This window comes from Oryzias melastigma, linkage group LG1 (assembly GCF_002922805.2).
Source record: "Oryzias melastigma strain HK-1 linkage group LG1, ASM292280v2, whole genome shotgun sequence".
Lineage (NCBI taxonomy): Eukaryota > Metazoa > Chordata > Actinopteri > Beloniformes > Adrianichthyidae > Oryzias > Oryzias melastigma.
Window position 1 is genome coordinate 32,467,592 of NC_050512.1, and position 12,399 is coordinate 32,479,990.

At 40.7% G+C, this 12,399-nt stretch overlaps 1 protein-coding gene across 1 annotated transcript in view; it reads left to right on the forward strand.

Moving 5' to 3' along the window:
• Positions 1–1,779: 1,779 nt before the first annotated feature.
• Positions 1,780–12,399, forward strand: part of LOC112157540 — a gene marked incomplete in the record, with an annotated part of 16,613 nt that continues 5,993 nt past the window's right edge. Inside the window, 3 exon segments of the mRNA XM_024290344.2 lie at positions 1,780–1,894; positions 7,183–7,482; positions 9,365–9,614. Of these exon segments, the coding sequence (XP_024146112.1) occupies positions 1,858–1,894; positions 7,183–7,482; positions 9,365–9,614 (587 nt within the window).

The following is a 12,399-nucleotide window of genomic DNA, read 5'->3' on the forward strand; positions in this document are numbered from 1 at the left end:
TGTAGTCTGGGGGCGGAGCTTGCAGCACAGACTCTTCCTGGAGGAGCTGTTAGCATCGATCTTATGTCAGCACATTTCCATCCGCTGGTTTTCGTGGGTATGGGAGGGGCTGCTGGTTTTTAGAGGATTACTCTTAAATCCACGAACGGATCAGAATACCACTTTGGGGTTCTTTATGGAGAAGAATGAACAGTAAATGCATTTAAAACCTCAAAAAGGAGAATTTTCATGGTAGGGCCCATAGACTGTTTAATAAGAACTGGACATATCATCTTCGCCGTCACTTCCTGGTAAGTCTACCACGATTACAACCCGTCAACAGCGATTGGTCTGAGTCATTTTTAGAGGAAGTAGCTGTCAACCAATCAGGAGTGAGCTTGTTCTGGGTTGTTGGAACCCCACGCCCACTGAAAGCAGTCCCGAGGAATGTGTCAATCAAACGTTTGAGGCGGGGCCAGCAGGAGCCACGTGCTTTTACTGAGGCATCTGATTGGTCAGTTTATAACTTGAATAAAAGGCGATAAAGAGAAAAATAGGATTCTAAAGAACGTGTTAAGAAAGAAGCATCAGAGCAAGAATGATCATTCTGACAAATAAATGACTGAGAAATAACTGTTTCTTTCAACTAGCAGGTACTTCCTGTTTGGAACACAGGCGGGTGGGGGGGGGTATTAATATTAATATCAATGATAGGGAATCACCTCACTGCGGGGAAGTTAGTGTTAAGTTGGATATTCGACAGACAGCCGCTCTGTTCATATTTAGGGACCGTCAACAAATGACAGAATGTTTCTTCAATAACTCCTAAATTATTGGACCAAATCAAACTAGAACACTTTAGAGTAAAAGAACTGACTAAGAACGATCTAGAACAGCAGATTAGATGAGCTAGACCTTAAAATGTATTTCATTATTGTAACGACATGCTGATATTTATTGATGATTTTATTTGATATTAGAAATGGTGTTTAAGGAAAATATTGTGTTTTAAATTGTTCTTTAAAAAGTTTTAAACAAAATAAAAAGAAATGGGTTTCAAAAACACTTTCCTATCATAGACTATCAAGGCAATATATTGATTATTGCAATGTTTGGTATTTGGAGATACTACCTGTACCGCGAGTCATGAATCGTGAATCGCATCGTATCGTGAGTCACTCTGAGACTCCCATCTCGAGCTCCTCTCTCCAGGTCGGTCTTGAACAACCATGACAGGATGCTCGGTTGCTTTCAGAGACTTGATTAAAACCATTTTCTACTTGGTGGGTATGTTGGTGTAAATCACTACATTTATCTTTCTCTCTGTGATCTCTGCTCAAAATGTCCTGAAATGTTTACCCAGCATGCATCTTGTTCTGCTTTTGTTGGGAGAAGTTTGCTCTGTTTGTCTATAATCAGCAGACTGACAGTGGAGTTGTGTTTTAAACACACTTGTCGACTAGTTCACCTGGACTTGTTCTGTTCTGGCTTCAGCTTCAGCTTCAGTTCCAGCAGCTCTTCAGTGAATGAGTAACTGTGGGCTCTGAAGTCAGTGATGAGGAAAAAAAATGGAAAATTTACACACACACAAAAAACCCGACAAAATGAGAAAAAGCATGAAAAGCTCATCTAAACTGCTGTTCTAGATCGTTCTTAGTCAGTTCTTTTACTCTAAAGTGTTCTAGTTTGATTTGGTCCAATAATTTAGGAGATATTGAAGAAACATTCTGTCATTTGTTGACGGTCCCTAAATATGAACAAAGCGACTGTCGAATATCCAGCATCAAACTAACGTCACCTCGGGACTCAGAGTTTAGGGCGGGTCTATCCTCCCCCCTCCCCCCCCAGCAGATCAGTCTCCAGTCTCGATGATCTCTGATGGAGCCGCGGAAGAGTCTCGTCTGCTTTTATTTTGGTGAGTTTCTGCTTCATCTTTTGGCTGGAAAAGCTGTTTCCGGTTCGGTTCGGTTCTTCTTAGTTTGTGGAACGTCTCAAACACGCGCACGCGCCGTTCTGACAGACAGGAGTAGCGCGCGCTCGTTGTCCGTGAAGAAAATGTTCAAATATTCTGAAAAATCAACTTTGTTTCATGATTTTTATCGGAAACATCTTCGATGATCTTCAGATTTTGTTCAATGAAACCAGGAGGTCCAGGACCGAATCTCTGAGGGACACCGTCGGTTAGATCCAAACACCTGTCCGGTGTTATCACCTGTCCGGTGTTATATTCTCTGACAGAGAATAACCCCCATGATCCTCTGAGCTGCACTTTCCGGTTTGAATGGCGGCAGAAAGAAACGCAGACAGATTTGCATGAATTTGTTTGTCTTTGTTGGATGATGTAAATGTATTCTGTCCTCTGGTTGTTATGGAAACAAATGGCTGGAAAAGTCCCTTAAACATCTTCAGACCATTAAAATCGAGTCTTTATGAACTGTCCTGAGTGATGAAGATGACCGACTGTGTTCCTGTGACCTTAAATCCTCTGAAATCTCCTGTTGACTCTAAACCTCACTTTTGTTGACTGTGTGGATCCTGATGTTTACAGTCAACATGAATCTGGTAGAACCAGAAAGACTTCTCTCAGGTTCTCAGGTTCTCTGTGTGAAGTTCTGAAACGGTCTGGTTCTGGATCCTCCAGTTCTGCTGCTCATCTTTACCTCAGAATGAGTTTACCGCCATCAGTGACATGTTTATCGTGAACTGCGGTCCATAACGGTGTTGGAGCCACTAAAACCAGAACCAAAGTCACCGTTTTGGAAACGGTTCAGTGAATCGGGTTTGGACCGGGTCCAGAAGACAAATGTGATCAGAGGAAACTCGTCTGGAGACAACCGAGTGAAATGGAACCTCCCCTGAAATAAAACTTCACCTCATACCTCACTGGTAGATCATTTTCTGTGATATCCTCTAAGTTTAAGTCCTCCTCTGCTTCTCTCTCTTCTGGTGTGCCACAAGGCTCTGTTTTGGGACCATTACTGTTCATTTTATATCTGTTGTCTATGCAGCACATTTTAAGCTCTTTTAATTACATTTTTTATCACTTTTATGCTGATGACATTCAGCTTTATGTGTCTTTTAAACCTCAGGATGTTTTTAAGATACAGATTTTACGCAGGTGTTTGGATTCGGTCAAGAGTTGGATGAACGACAATTTTCTCCAGCTAAATGAAGCTAAAACTGAGGTCCTCGTTTGAGAATCTGACATATACCAGATAGTCCAGCGGCTCGGTCCACTTGGTTCTTCTGTCAGAAACCTTGGAGTAACCTTAGACCCAGTATTATCTCTTAATTCTCATGTCGGTTCACTTGTTCGTTCTTGTTTTTATCATTTCAAAAACAGCTAAACTGAGTCCAGTTGTGTCACGTTCTGAGATGGAGATGCTCATTCATGCTTTTATTTCCTCCCGTCTTGATTACTGCAGCTACATCTTTACATGTCTCAGTAAAAAATCTCTAGAACGGCTTCAGGTTGTCCAGGACGCTGCTGCAAGGCTTTTAACTAAATCCTCCAAATGTTTTCATGTCACCCCACTGTTGATCAAACTGCACTGGCTCCCTATCAACTACAGGGTGCAGTTCAAGATCCTGGTTTTAACATAGAGAGCAGTTAATAACCAAGCACCGGTCTACATAAGGACCTGGTTATTGTAATTCACTTTTATTCTGGGTTAGCCAGTCCTCTCTTTCATGGTTGCAGCTGGTTCAAAACGCCGCTGCTCGTATGCTGGTTGGAGCACGTGAGAGAGAACACATCACACCCATCCTGGCCTCCCTCCACTGGCTGCATGTTTGTTTTAGAGTTCAGTTTAAGATTATTTTATTTGTTTTAAATGCTTGAATGGTCTCGCCCCACCTTACCTCTCAGAGCTTCTGTCTCTAAACTCCTCCCCGGTGCCTCCGCTCTGCTGATCAGCTGCTCCTGGAGGTACCGAGAGCTAAGAGGAAGTGCAGAGGAGATCCAGACGTTTCCATTTGTGCCCTGAAGCTCTGGAACCCTCTGCCTTTAATATTCGTGATGCCTCGTCTCTGTCAATTTTTAAAAATAAGCTTAAAACCCATTTTTACAGTCAAGCTTTTAACGTTTCATGAGACTCTGCTCTGTTTTTACTTTGTTCTAATTCTGCTTGAACTCTGTTTTTACCGTCTTGGTTTTAAGTTGCTTTGTGCTTATATTTGATCTATTAGTGTTCTTGGTGTTTTAATGTATGTTTTGTAGCAGTCTGGCTGCGTTAAAGCGCTTTATAAGTAAACTTGATTTGATTTGTGTGACCAGAGTCTGCTGATTGTTAGAAGAACGCGGTTAAACACTAAAGGTGACAGAGCTTTTGCAGCAGTGGCTCCATCTCTCTGGAACTCCTCCTCTCAGCCTCAGATCTGGAGACTCAGGGTTTTATTTTAAAAAGCAGTTAAAGACTCGTCTTTCTAAAATTGCCTGTTCTTAATTCTGTTTTTATATTGTTTTTTACTCTTTGTTCTCCTGTGAAGCACTTTGTGATTTTTATTTTGAAAGGTTCTATATAAATAAATTATCATATTAATAGTTATTATAATGCAGGTTTAAGAAGTTCATGTATGGAGAGAAAATAGACTCATTCTGATTTGTGCATGTGTAATTCTAGATATGTAACTCATATATACATTTTTATATGAGAACAAAAATTATAAAATTCAGAAAAACATATTTTACGCATGCACAAAGTAACACTAAATACAAATCTTTTCAAATGATTCTCAAATCTCTTGCTAAGCACACAAAACAGCATACGGACATATCAGATGTGAGACTCTTTTCACATCTGATGCGTTTAAATGCTGTCAGAGTTTTTATTATCAGTCGCTTTGAATTTAGATTGTAAATGTTATCTGGTGAAAAGGATATTTTCCCACTTTCTTAAACAGATAAGCCTGATAATTAATATAAAAAGTCTAAATGTGTGTTTTTGAATCATTTATCCTTTTATAAATAAAAGAAAAACAGATTTGTGTGTAAATATTGTTTTGTTGGTTTGTAATTCTTGTAGATTCGTGTTGTTACTTTTAAGCTGTTGTTATTTTGATGTGTGTCTGCTGTATTTTTTTAATTTCATCATTTTTGTATTTATGCACAAACTATGAGTTACAAATCCAGAATTACACACACACATCGCTGTGAGTCTATTTCTCTCCATAACCAGGAACATGTATTTCATAACCAGTGATTTGAAATCAGCTCAAATATTTCTTCATCTTTGTGATGCAAACAGTGAATCACAACAAGAAGTTCATCAACACAAACGGGAGAGGAACACAAACACACAAAAACAACAGACCTGAAGGTCATGGAGAGAACACGGGCCAGAACCTGCTGGTCCATCTGCTGATGACGGGAAGAAACCGTTATAATGACGGAGGGTCTGGATCAGGATCTGTAAGAGGTTCAGGATCCAGACCTGAACCTCCTTTAGAAATTCTTTTGTTCTCATTGTTGCACAAAGAGCTCTATACAAAGCCAAATCAGCCAAATTCTTTCTTTAAGTCTTCACAAGGTTTTCACAAACTGTTGCTGTATTTTGGTCCATTCTTCCATCAGATCTCCTCTAGAGCAGAGATGTTTTGGGGTCTTTCAACTCCCTCCAAAGACTCTCTATGAGGTTGAGATCTGGAGACTGGCTAGTCCACTCCAGGACCTTGAAATGCTTCTTCTGAAGCCACTCCTTGGTAATCCAGCAGTGTGTTTGGGATGGTTGTCATGGTGACAGACCCAGCCACAATGGAAGGAGGTTTTCACTCAGAATCTGGTCATACATGGTTCCATTCATTCCATTCATTCTGTCCTTTACATGGATCAGTCGTCCTGAAAAACAGCCCCAAACCATGATACTTCCACCTAGGGCTGTAACGAGTATCTGGGTGCTCGGGTATTTGCGATTTCCTCACAGAATTTCGAGTACAGATATTCGCGACGTCCAAGATCGCTGATTCGCGATCTTTATAAATGTAGTAAATTGTAGTAAAATATGATCATAATATCATCTGGGGACGATGTATTTTTGCTCTGAAATGCAGATTAATGTAGGATTTTAAGTTTACAAACTAAAACAAAGAGCCGCCGTACCGCCACAGAAGTAAACACATCTTGGTGACGGTGAAGCTTCCGGTTTTCAAAGTAAAACTAGCGAGAGCTTTTTCCCGTTCAAAACTGAGACTGAAGTTCTGCTCACAGACATAACTTCTGAAACAATGAATTAGCTTTAACATCGGAGCTTTAGCTCTGGTGTTTACATTCTTTTGGTTATGATAACTCTTCAACATTTGACACAATTAATGAAACTCCATCTTATTCTGAAGAAACAGCCTCGCGCTGCTGAAAGGATGTAATCAACGAGAATCAGCTGATTCTGAGGCAGAAAAAAAAAAAACTTTATTCATTCGAGCTCTGCAGCAATATGTAATGCTTAGAATGTAAAATATTGAAGAACTTTGAGGATAGAAAACTGTGGAGAACATTTTCAGATTCTGTTGTTAAATGATCCAAAACAGCAGAGATTTTATCTTTTTATGTTGTTTTACTGCTGAATCAGAAGATTGATTAAAAAAAAGTTTAAAATGACAAAATTTCTTTCTATCTGAATCTTTATGTTTTTTTTTAATCAGTTTAATTGATTCTGATCTCCTGTTCTAAATAAATGTATAAATGATGATTAAACACAAATAATTTCAATTTTCATCCATCTAGTAAATAAACATACAAATAGCAGTAAACATATTAAAAAGTAAGAATCATGATTCGATTCATGAATCGAACCGGATCGCCACCTAAGCAGCGATCCACAGCCCACTTCCACCCCCGTGCTTTACAGTAAGGATGATGTTCTTCTTAACAGCAGAGTTCTTACCAGAAAGTTCTGGTTTCCTTTGACCATAGGACATTCTTCAATCTTCTTCTGGATATAAATGTTCTCTAATGTTAGACGGCCTGCACATGTTCTGGCTTAAGCAGGGGGACACGTGTGCCTCTGCAGGTTTGAGTCCCTCTGTTACTGATGGTCCCAGCTCTCTGCAGGTCATTCACTAGATCGTCCTGTGTGGTTCTGGGGTTTTTGTGATCCTTTTGACACCACGGGTTCAGATCTAGCGGGGAGCCCCACATTTGATCACAACTGAGACATAAAACCTGTTGAACATTGTCGTCTGAAGTCTCTGATGTTCCTGTGTTTCCAGTGATGCTTCTGGCTGCTTCAGAGGGACTGAAGACCATCCTGAAGGTCGTGGGAGGAAACGTCACTCTGCCGGATCCGGTTCCTGAATCAGGATTTCTGTTCCAAGAAAAAAAAATCCTCGCTCAGGTGTTGGAGAAGAAACTGAACATATTTGAGGAAATCTACAGAAACCGGATTCTGTGGAATCACACCTCTGGACTCTTAACGATCACAGACCTGCAGAAGAGCGACTCTGGAGTTTATAACATCGACTCCAAAAAGGGAAAAGTTTTCACAGCATCGTACAACCTGACAGTTTTTGGTGAGTCGTCTTTTCATCTTTTTGTCCGTTTATGTTGGATAGTAATAATAATACATTTTATTTATAATCCTGCTTTTAAAAGATGCTCAAAGAAGCTTAAATGTCTTTGATGATTCCAGAACTTCTGCAGCTCTCCTGATTCCTGAACCAGCAGGAGATCCATCAGGACAGCTCAGGACCTTAACTAGGGGCGGAGCTAGAACATTTCTATGGGGTGGTGGGAGGGGGGGCAGAAGACTTTGAAATGGTGGCAAATGAGAACAGCAGAGTAGAAGACCATTACTAATGATAGGATCCAAAAAAACTGCTTCAGTTCTTTTACCTAAAGCTTAAAGAAGCTTCTATTGATGATTTATTAACTCATTGACACCTGAATTGATCAATTATGAAAAAAATATTTGTGTTCAATAAAATTGAAATGGCAAATTTGACCAGAGCACATAAAGTAGATATAATAGGATTATTGCTAATCAGCAAACCAGCAGAATCTACAGTATGAAAAGAGAAACCCGAGTTCATCTGCAGTATGAAGATGTTTATTCAGTTAGTTCCAGTATTTTCACTCTAATGACTGACAGAACTAATAAACCACTAGCATGAACTAAAACCACATTCTAAACACAAAGTGTCCTGACAGTTGTTCATCGCTTCAGTCTATCTGTGAGCTGCAGTAAAACAGCTGCTGCTTTGGCAAAGATAAATGCTGCATCTCCACATTTGAGTCCGGCTCTTTTATTGTGAAAATCTTCAGCGTTGATCCTCATTTATTGGTCAGAGTCTCAGCATCTGAGAGGACTTCCTGTGCAGGAAGGACTCTGGACCGCAGCGGTTCTTCTCAAACTGCAGCTTCAGCACTAGAGGGCTGTGATGTTCGTGATGTTTTTCATCAGAATCTTCATCACTGCTCCTGATTTCATCACCATGTAGAGAAACAAACGTTTCTAATAGACCAGGATCCTTATCTATTCAATGCGATTCACAAAGATCACAAACAAACTGAAACTCTGCAGGTTCTGTGACCACCTGCTGGTTCAGGAGGAGATTCTTCTTCACTTTCTCCACGTCACAGAGATGTTTGTACCGACTGTCCTCAGGTGGAGCTCTGCGGCGCAGTCCACGCACTGCTTTCTACAGGATGAAACCACGTCATAGATCAGATCTATAAGATCTAAAGAGCAATAATGGACAGAAATCCCATTCACCCCACCACAATAATACCAATAATACAGTTTCTACAGAAATATCTGAGAGTTGAATCCGTTACGACTCTACATTCCAACAGTGTTGTGTCTGTAGCCTCTAGATTCCACGATAAACTCTAAACATCACATCTATACAAAATATGAATTAACTCTAATGATTTGTTTCAGTGAGACAAGTCATCAATAAGAATTTACATGTTTTTATTCTAGCTTAGATTGAAACATTTTCACGAGATTGTCGGTCACAAAGACGCTCCAGCGTGAGGCGGTCCTCTTAACCCTCTCTCACGGGGTCCAGGTGACCCCCCCTTACGTTGAGGTGTTAACCCTTCCATGACAAAGACTAGACTTCATGTCTGTCATTGGACGCCAGTGAAGATTGACAATCATTAAAAAAAAGTTCAGCGTGGGGGTCCAGATGACCCACTTTTAATGTAAACCAGCCCAGGAGAGCAGAAGGGTTACACAAGAACGGGACGTTGCGCCGCCTCTGACCGTCCTACGAGAAACTGTTGCCTTGAAAAGGTTCCTGTGTGTTGAACGTGAATGACAGCGACTGGAGAAATACTGATGGTATTTGGGTGTTGACTCAGTGTTGACTCAAAAATGGATGTGGTAAACCCTTTGGTTGCTGCCACCCCGTAGCTCCGCCCCTGAGCTTCTCCCTCTCTGTCCTGCAGACTCGCCGGCGCCCCCTGCTGTGTGGAGCCTGAACAGCAGCTCTGACAGCTGCTGGCTGCTGTGCTCTGTGGACAGTCTCAGCTCTCTGTCATGGTTCAGAGGTCCGGAGGAGCTGGAGAGGAGGGACTCTGTGCTCTCTCTGAGGGTCTCCATATCCAGGGAGGAGCAGAACTCCTCCTTCAGATGTGAGTCCTCCAACCCTGCAGGAGAAACCTCTGTGACTGTGGACGTGGAGACGCTCTGCTCTCCGTCTGTGGAGCAGGAAGCTGCAGGTGAGGCTGGATCTCCTCTGCTTTGGTTTCTGACAGACTCACAGATGAAGATGAAGATGATGAAGATGATGATGAAGATGATGATGAGGAGGAGGTGTCTCTGACAGATGGGATCCTCCTCTACTGGGTTTCTGTGGTCTCCACCCTGATTGGAGGTTCTGTTGTCCTCTGGATCGTAGCTTCAACCATGCAGAGTGATGAAGAGAGCGTGGAGTCTTCCTCATCAGACCTTCTGACCCGTGAGAACGAAGCGTGAAGCAGAATGAGAGGCGGAGCTTCACGGCAGGCTTTGCTTCAGCTCCTCTTCCTCTGTCTGTCTGCAGGCGTCAGGTTCATGAAGGCTTCAGAACCAGGAAGCTGATGGCTCCTTCAGACCTTCAGGAGGAAGCAGAGATTCTGCAGATCTGCAGCCTGAGGTCCAGGAGAGACTTTCACCTTCTGACCCCTGAAGACGTTCAGACAGAATCAACACGTCACTCACTGACTGATACAACTGTTACTTCCTTTGTGTTTTTTCATGAATATAAACATCTTCAAGTGTCTAAAATGTTTAAAATAGAATCAAAAAATGTGTTTTAGCTGAAATCAAAAAGGCTTTAGATTTATCTATTTATCTATTTACCTTTTATTGTGAATCTGTTTTCATGATCAATAAGTCTGTCGATTCAGGACACGTATGTGCGAATGGACTCAGGCTACGTTTATAACATGTCCATAAATCAAACATTTGTTCAACAGATTTCTATTCGGTCTTCATCTCCTCTCTTCCAGGTTTGACCCCTCCTCCCTCTGACAGGAGCTTCAGGACGTGGTCAACTCTGGGTCTCAGCAAACGTTAGCATCTAACAAAGGATGTGTTCCTTTGAACAGCTCAACAGTTTCAGAATGGAAGAAAGTTCTGGAACCTTCATCTGTGGAGGAGTTCCTTATTAAGATCCAACAGGGAAACGTGACACCAAAAGCTGTGAGTCAGCTTGATGAAGCGTTGTGGATCTTAAACACCAGTACTACCTCTAGTATGAGGGATCGATGGGAATCTGAGATCACCAGATCACTGATGAGAAATGGGAGGAGCTATTCACTGAGGCACACCTGGTCTCTAACTCTGGGCTGTGGAGAGCTTAATGGAAGGTAACTGAAGGTTCTTTAGGACTCCAGAGATAACTGCCAAAATGAACCTGCAAATCCTGACACCTGCTGGTGGAGCTGAGGTCCAGACGTGGAGCTCTGATGCAGATTTCGGTCCAAACATCAGCTCTTTTTGGAGGGAAATATTCACTGCTCTCAATGTTCAAACAGCCTCTAGCTGGAGACCCACAGTCGGTCTTGTTGGGGATACTAGCAGATAAATAACACAAAATACATTAATAGGACTTTAAGTGTATTACCTTTTAGTGGTTAAACTCTGATCCACCTACATACGATACCTGGAGAGTGAAGGTGAGAGAAATGTGTCAGACGGAGGAAATAACTTCTTCTCCAAGGATCCAAAGAGACCTGTTTGACAAAAGATGGCGTCCCATTGGGGCTTTATTGTTCCAATAAACTGTGCAGTGTTTTTTAATGCTATCATTGTTTTCTTACTTTTTCTATTGTTGTCTTATTTTGTGTTGTTGTTATTTTTGTTTGGCACTTCTAAATCTGTTCTACAGTATATTTGCAAATGACATGGTGAACGTGTACATGACCCTCTATATACATATTGTTGTTGTATAGTATTATATTGTAAAATCCAAACTGATTCAAAACTTTTGTAAAACTCAATAAAAATTAAGTAAACAAAAAGAAGCCAAAACCTAAAGACTTCTATAGAGAAACAAACAGCTGTTATCAGTCCTTCTACTGTCAGAATAAACATGGATCTGATATTTTTAACATCTTCTTGATAATCTGAATTTTTCTTTATGTCCAACGATCAAAACATTTGATTGACAGGTTTTGTGCCGCCCGTCATGTATGGCAGCAGATTTGGTATCAGTGTGTGAACGTGTGAAAGTTAAGTTCAAGTCCCATTCAAATCAAATCAAACTTTATTTGTATAGCACTTTTTAAAAAAATGAATTTCACTCAATGTGCTTTACATAAAAATAATAACATTTTAAAAACAAAAGATAATGCCCACAAGCACCACCCCTCCACACAAACACACATCGATATATTGCCACACCATCAACGAATTAAGAAATGAATAAATAAATACTAAAAAGATATAAAGCATAAATCTAGGCTTTGTACAGCAGTGAGGAAACAATATTTTTGGGACCTGTCCACACCAGTGACCCCCCAATCAAGTTCACAGAGTACGCTACCACAGGACCCCCCAGATCCGAGCAAAGAGCCAGACCCAGGAGATCCCACTGCAGCGACCCTGTTCACTGAAAGGTCAATCACTGATGTGGAGGATCCCTCAGAGGAAGACACTGGAGTTAAAAATGTAAAAGGAGTAAAATAGATTAAAATAGTAAATAAATAAATAAAACAGATATAAATAAAAAGACAAGTAAAAAAATAAAAAAATAAATGTATATATATATATATATATATATATATATATACATACATAGATAAAAAACAGACAGACATAATTCAGTAAAAATAAATAAATATTGATTGAGTAAAAAGAAAGGATAAAACAAAATATCAAATCAACTAAAAGCCAGATTAAAAAGGTAGGTCTTGAGCCTCCCTTTAAAAACATGAACGGTCATTGAAATAAGTTCTCTGGATTTGACTCCTCCCCTGGGGGAGTGGTGAGCTGTTGA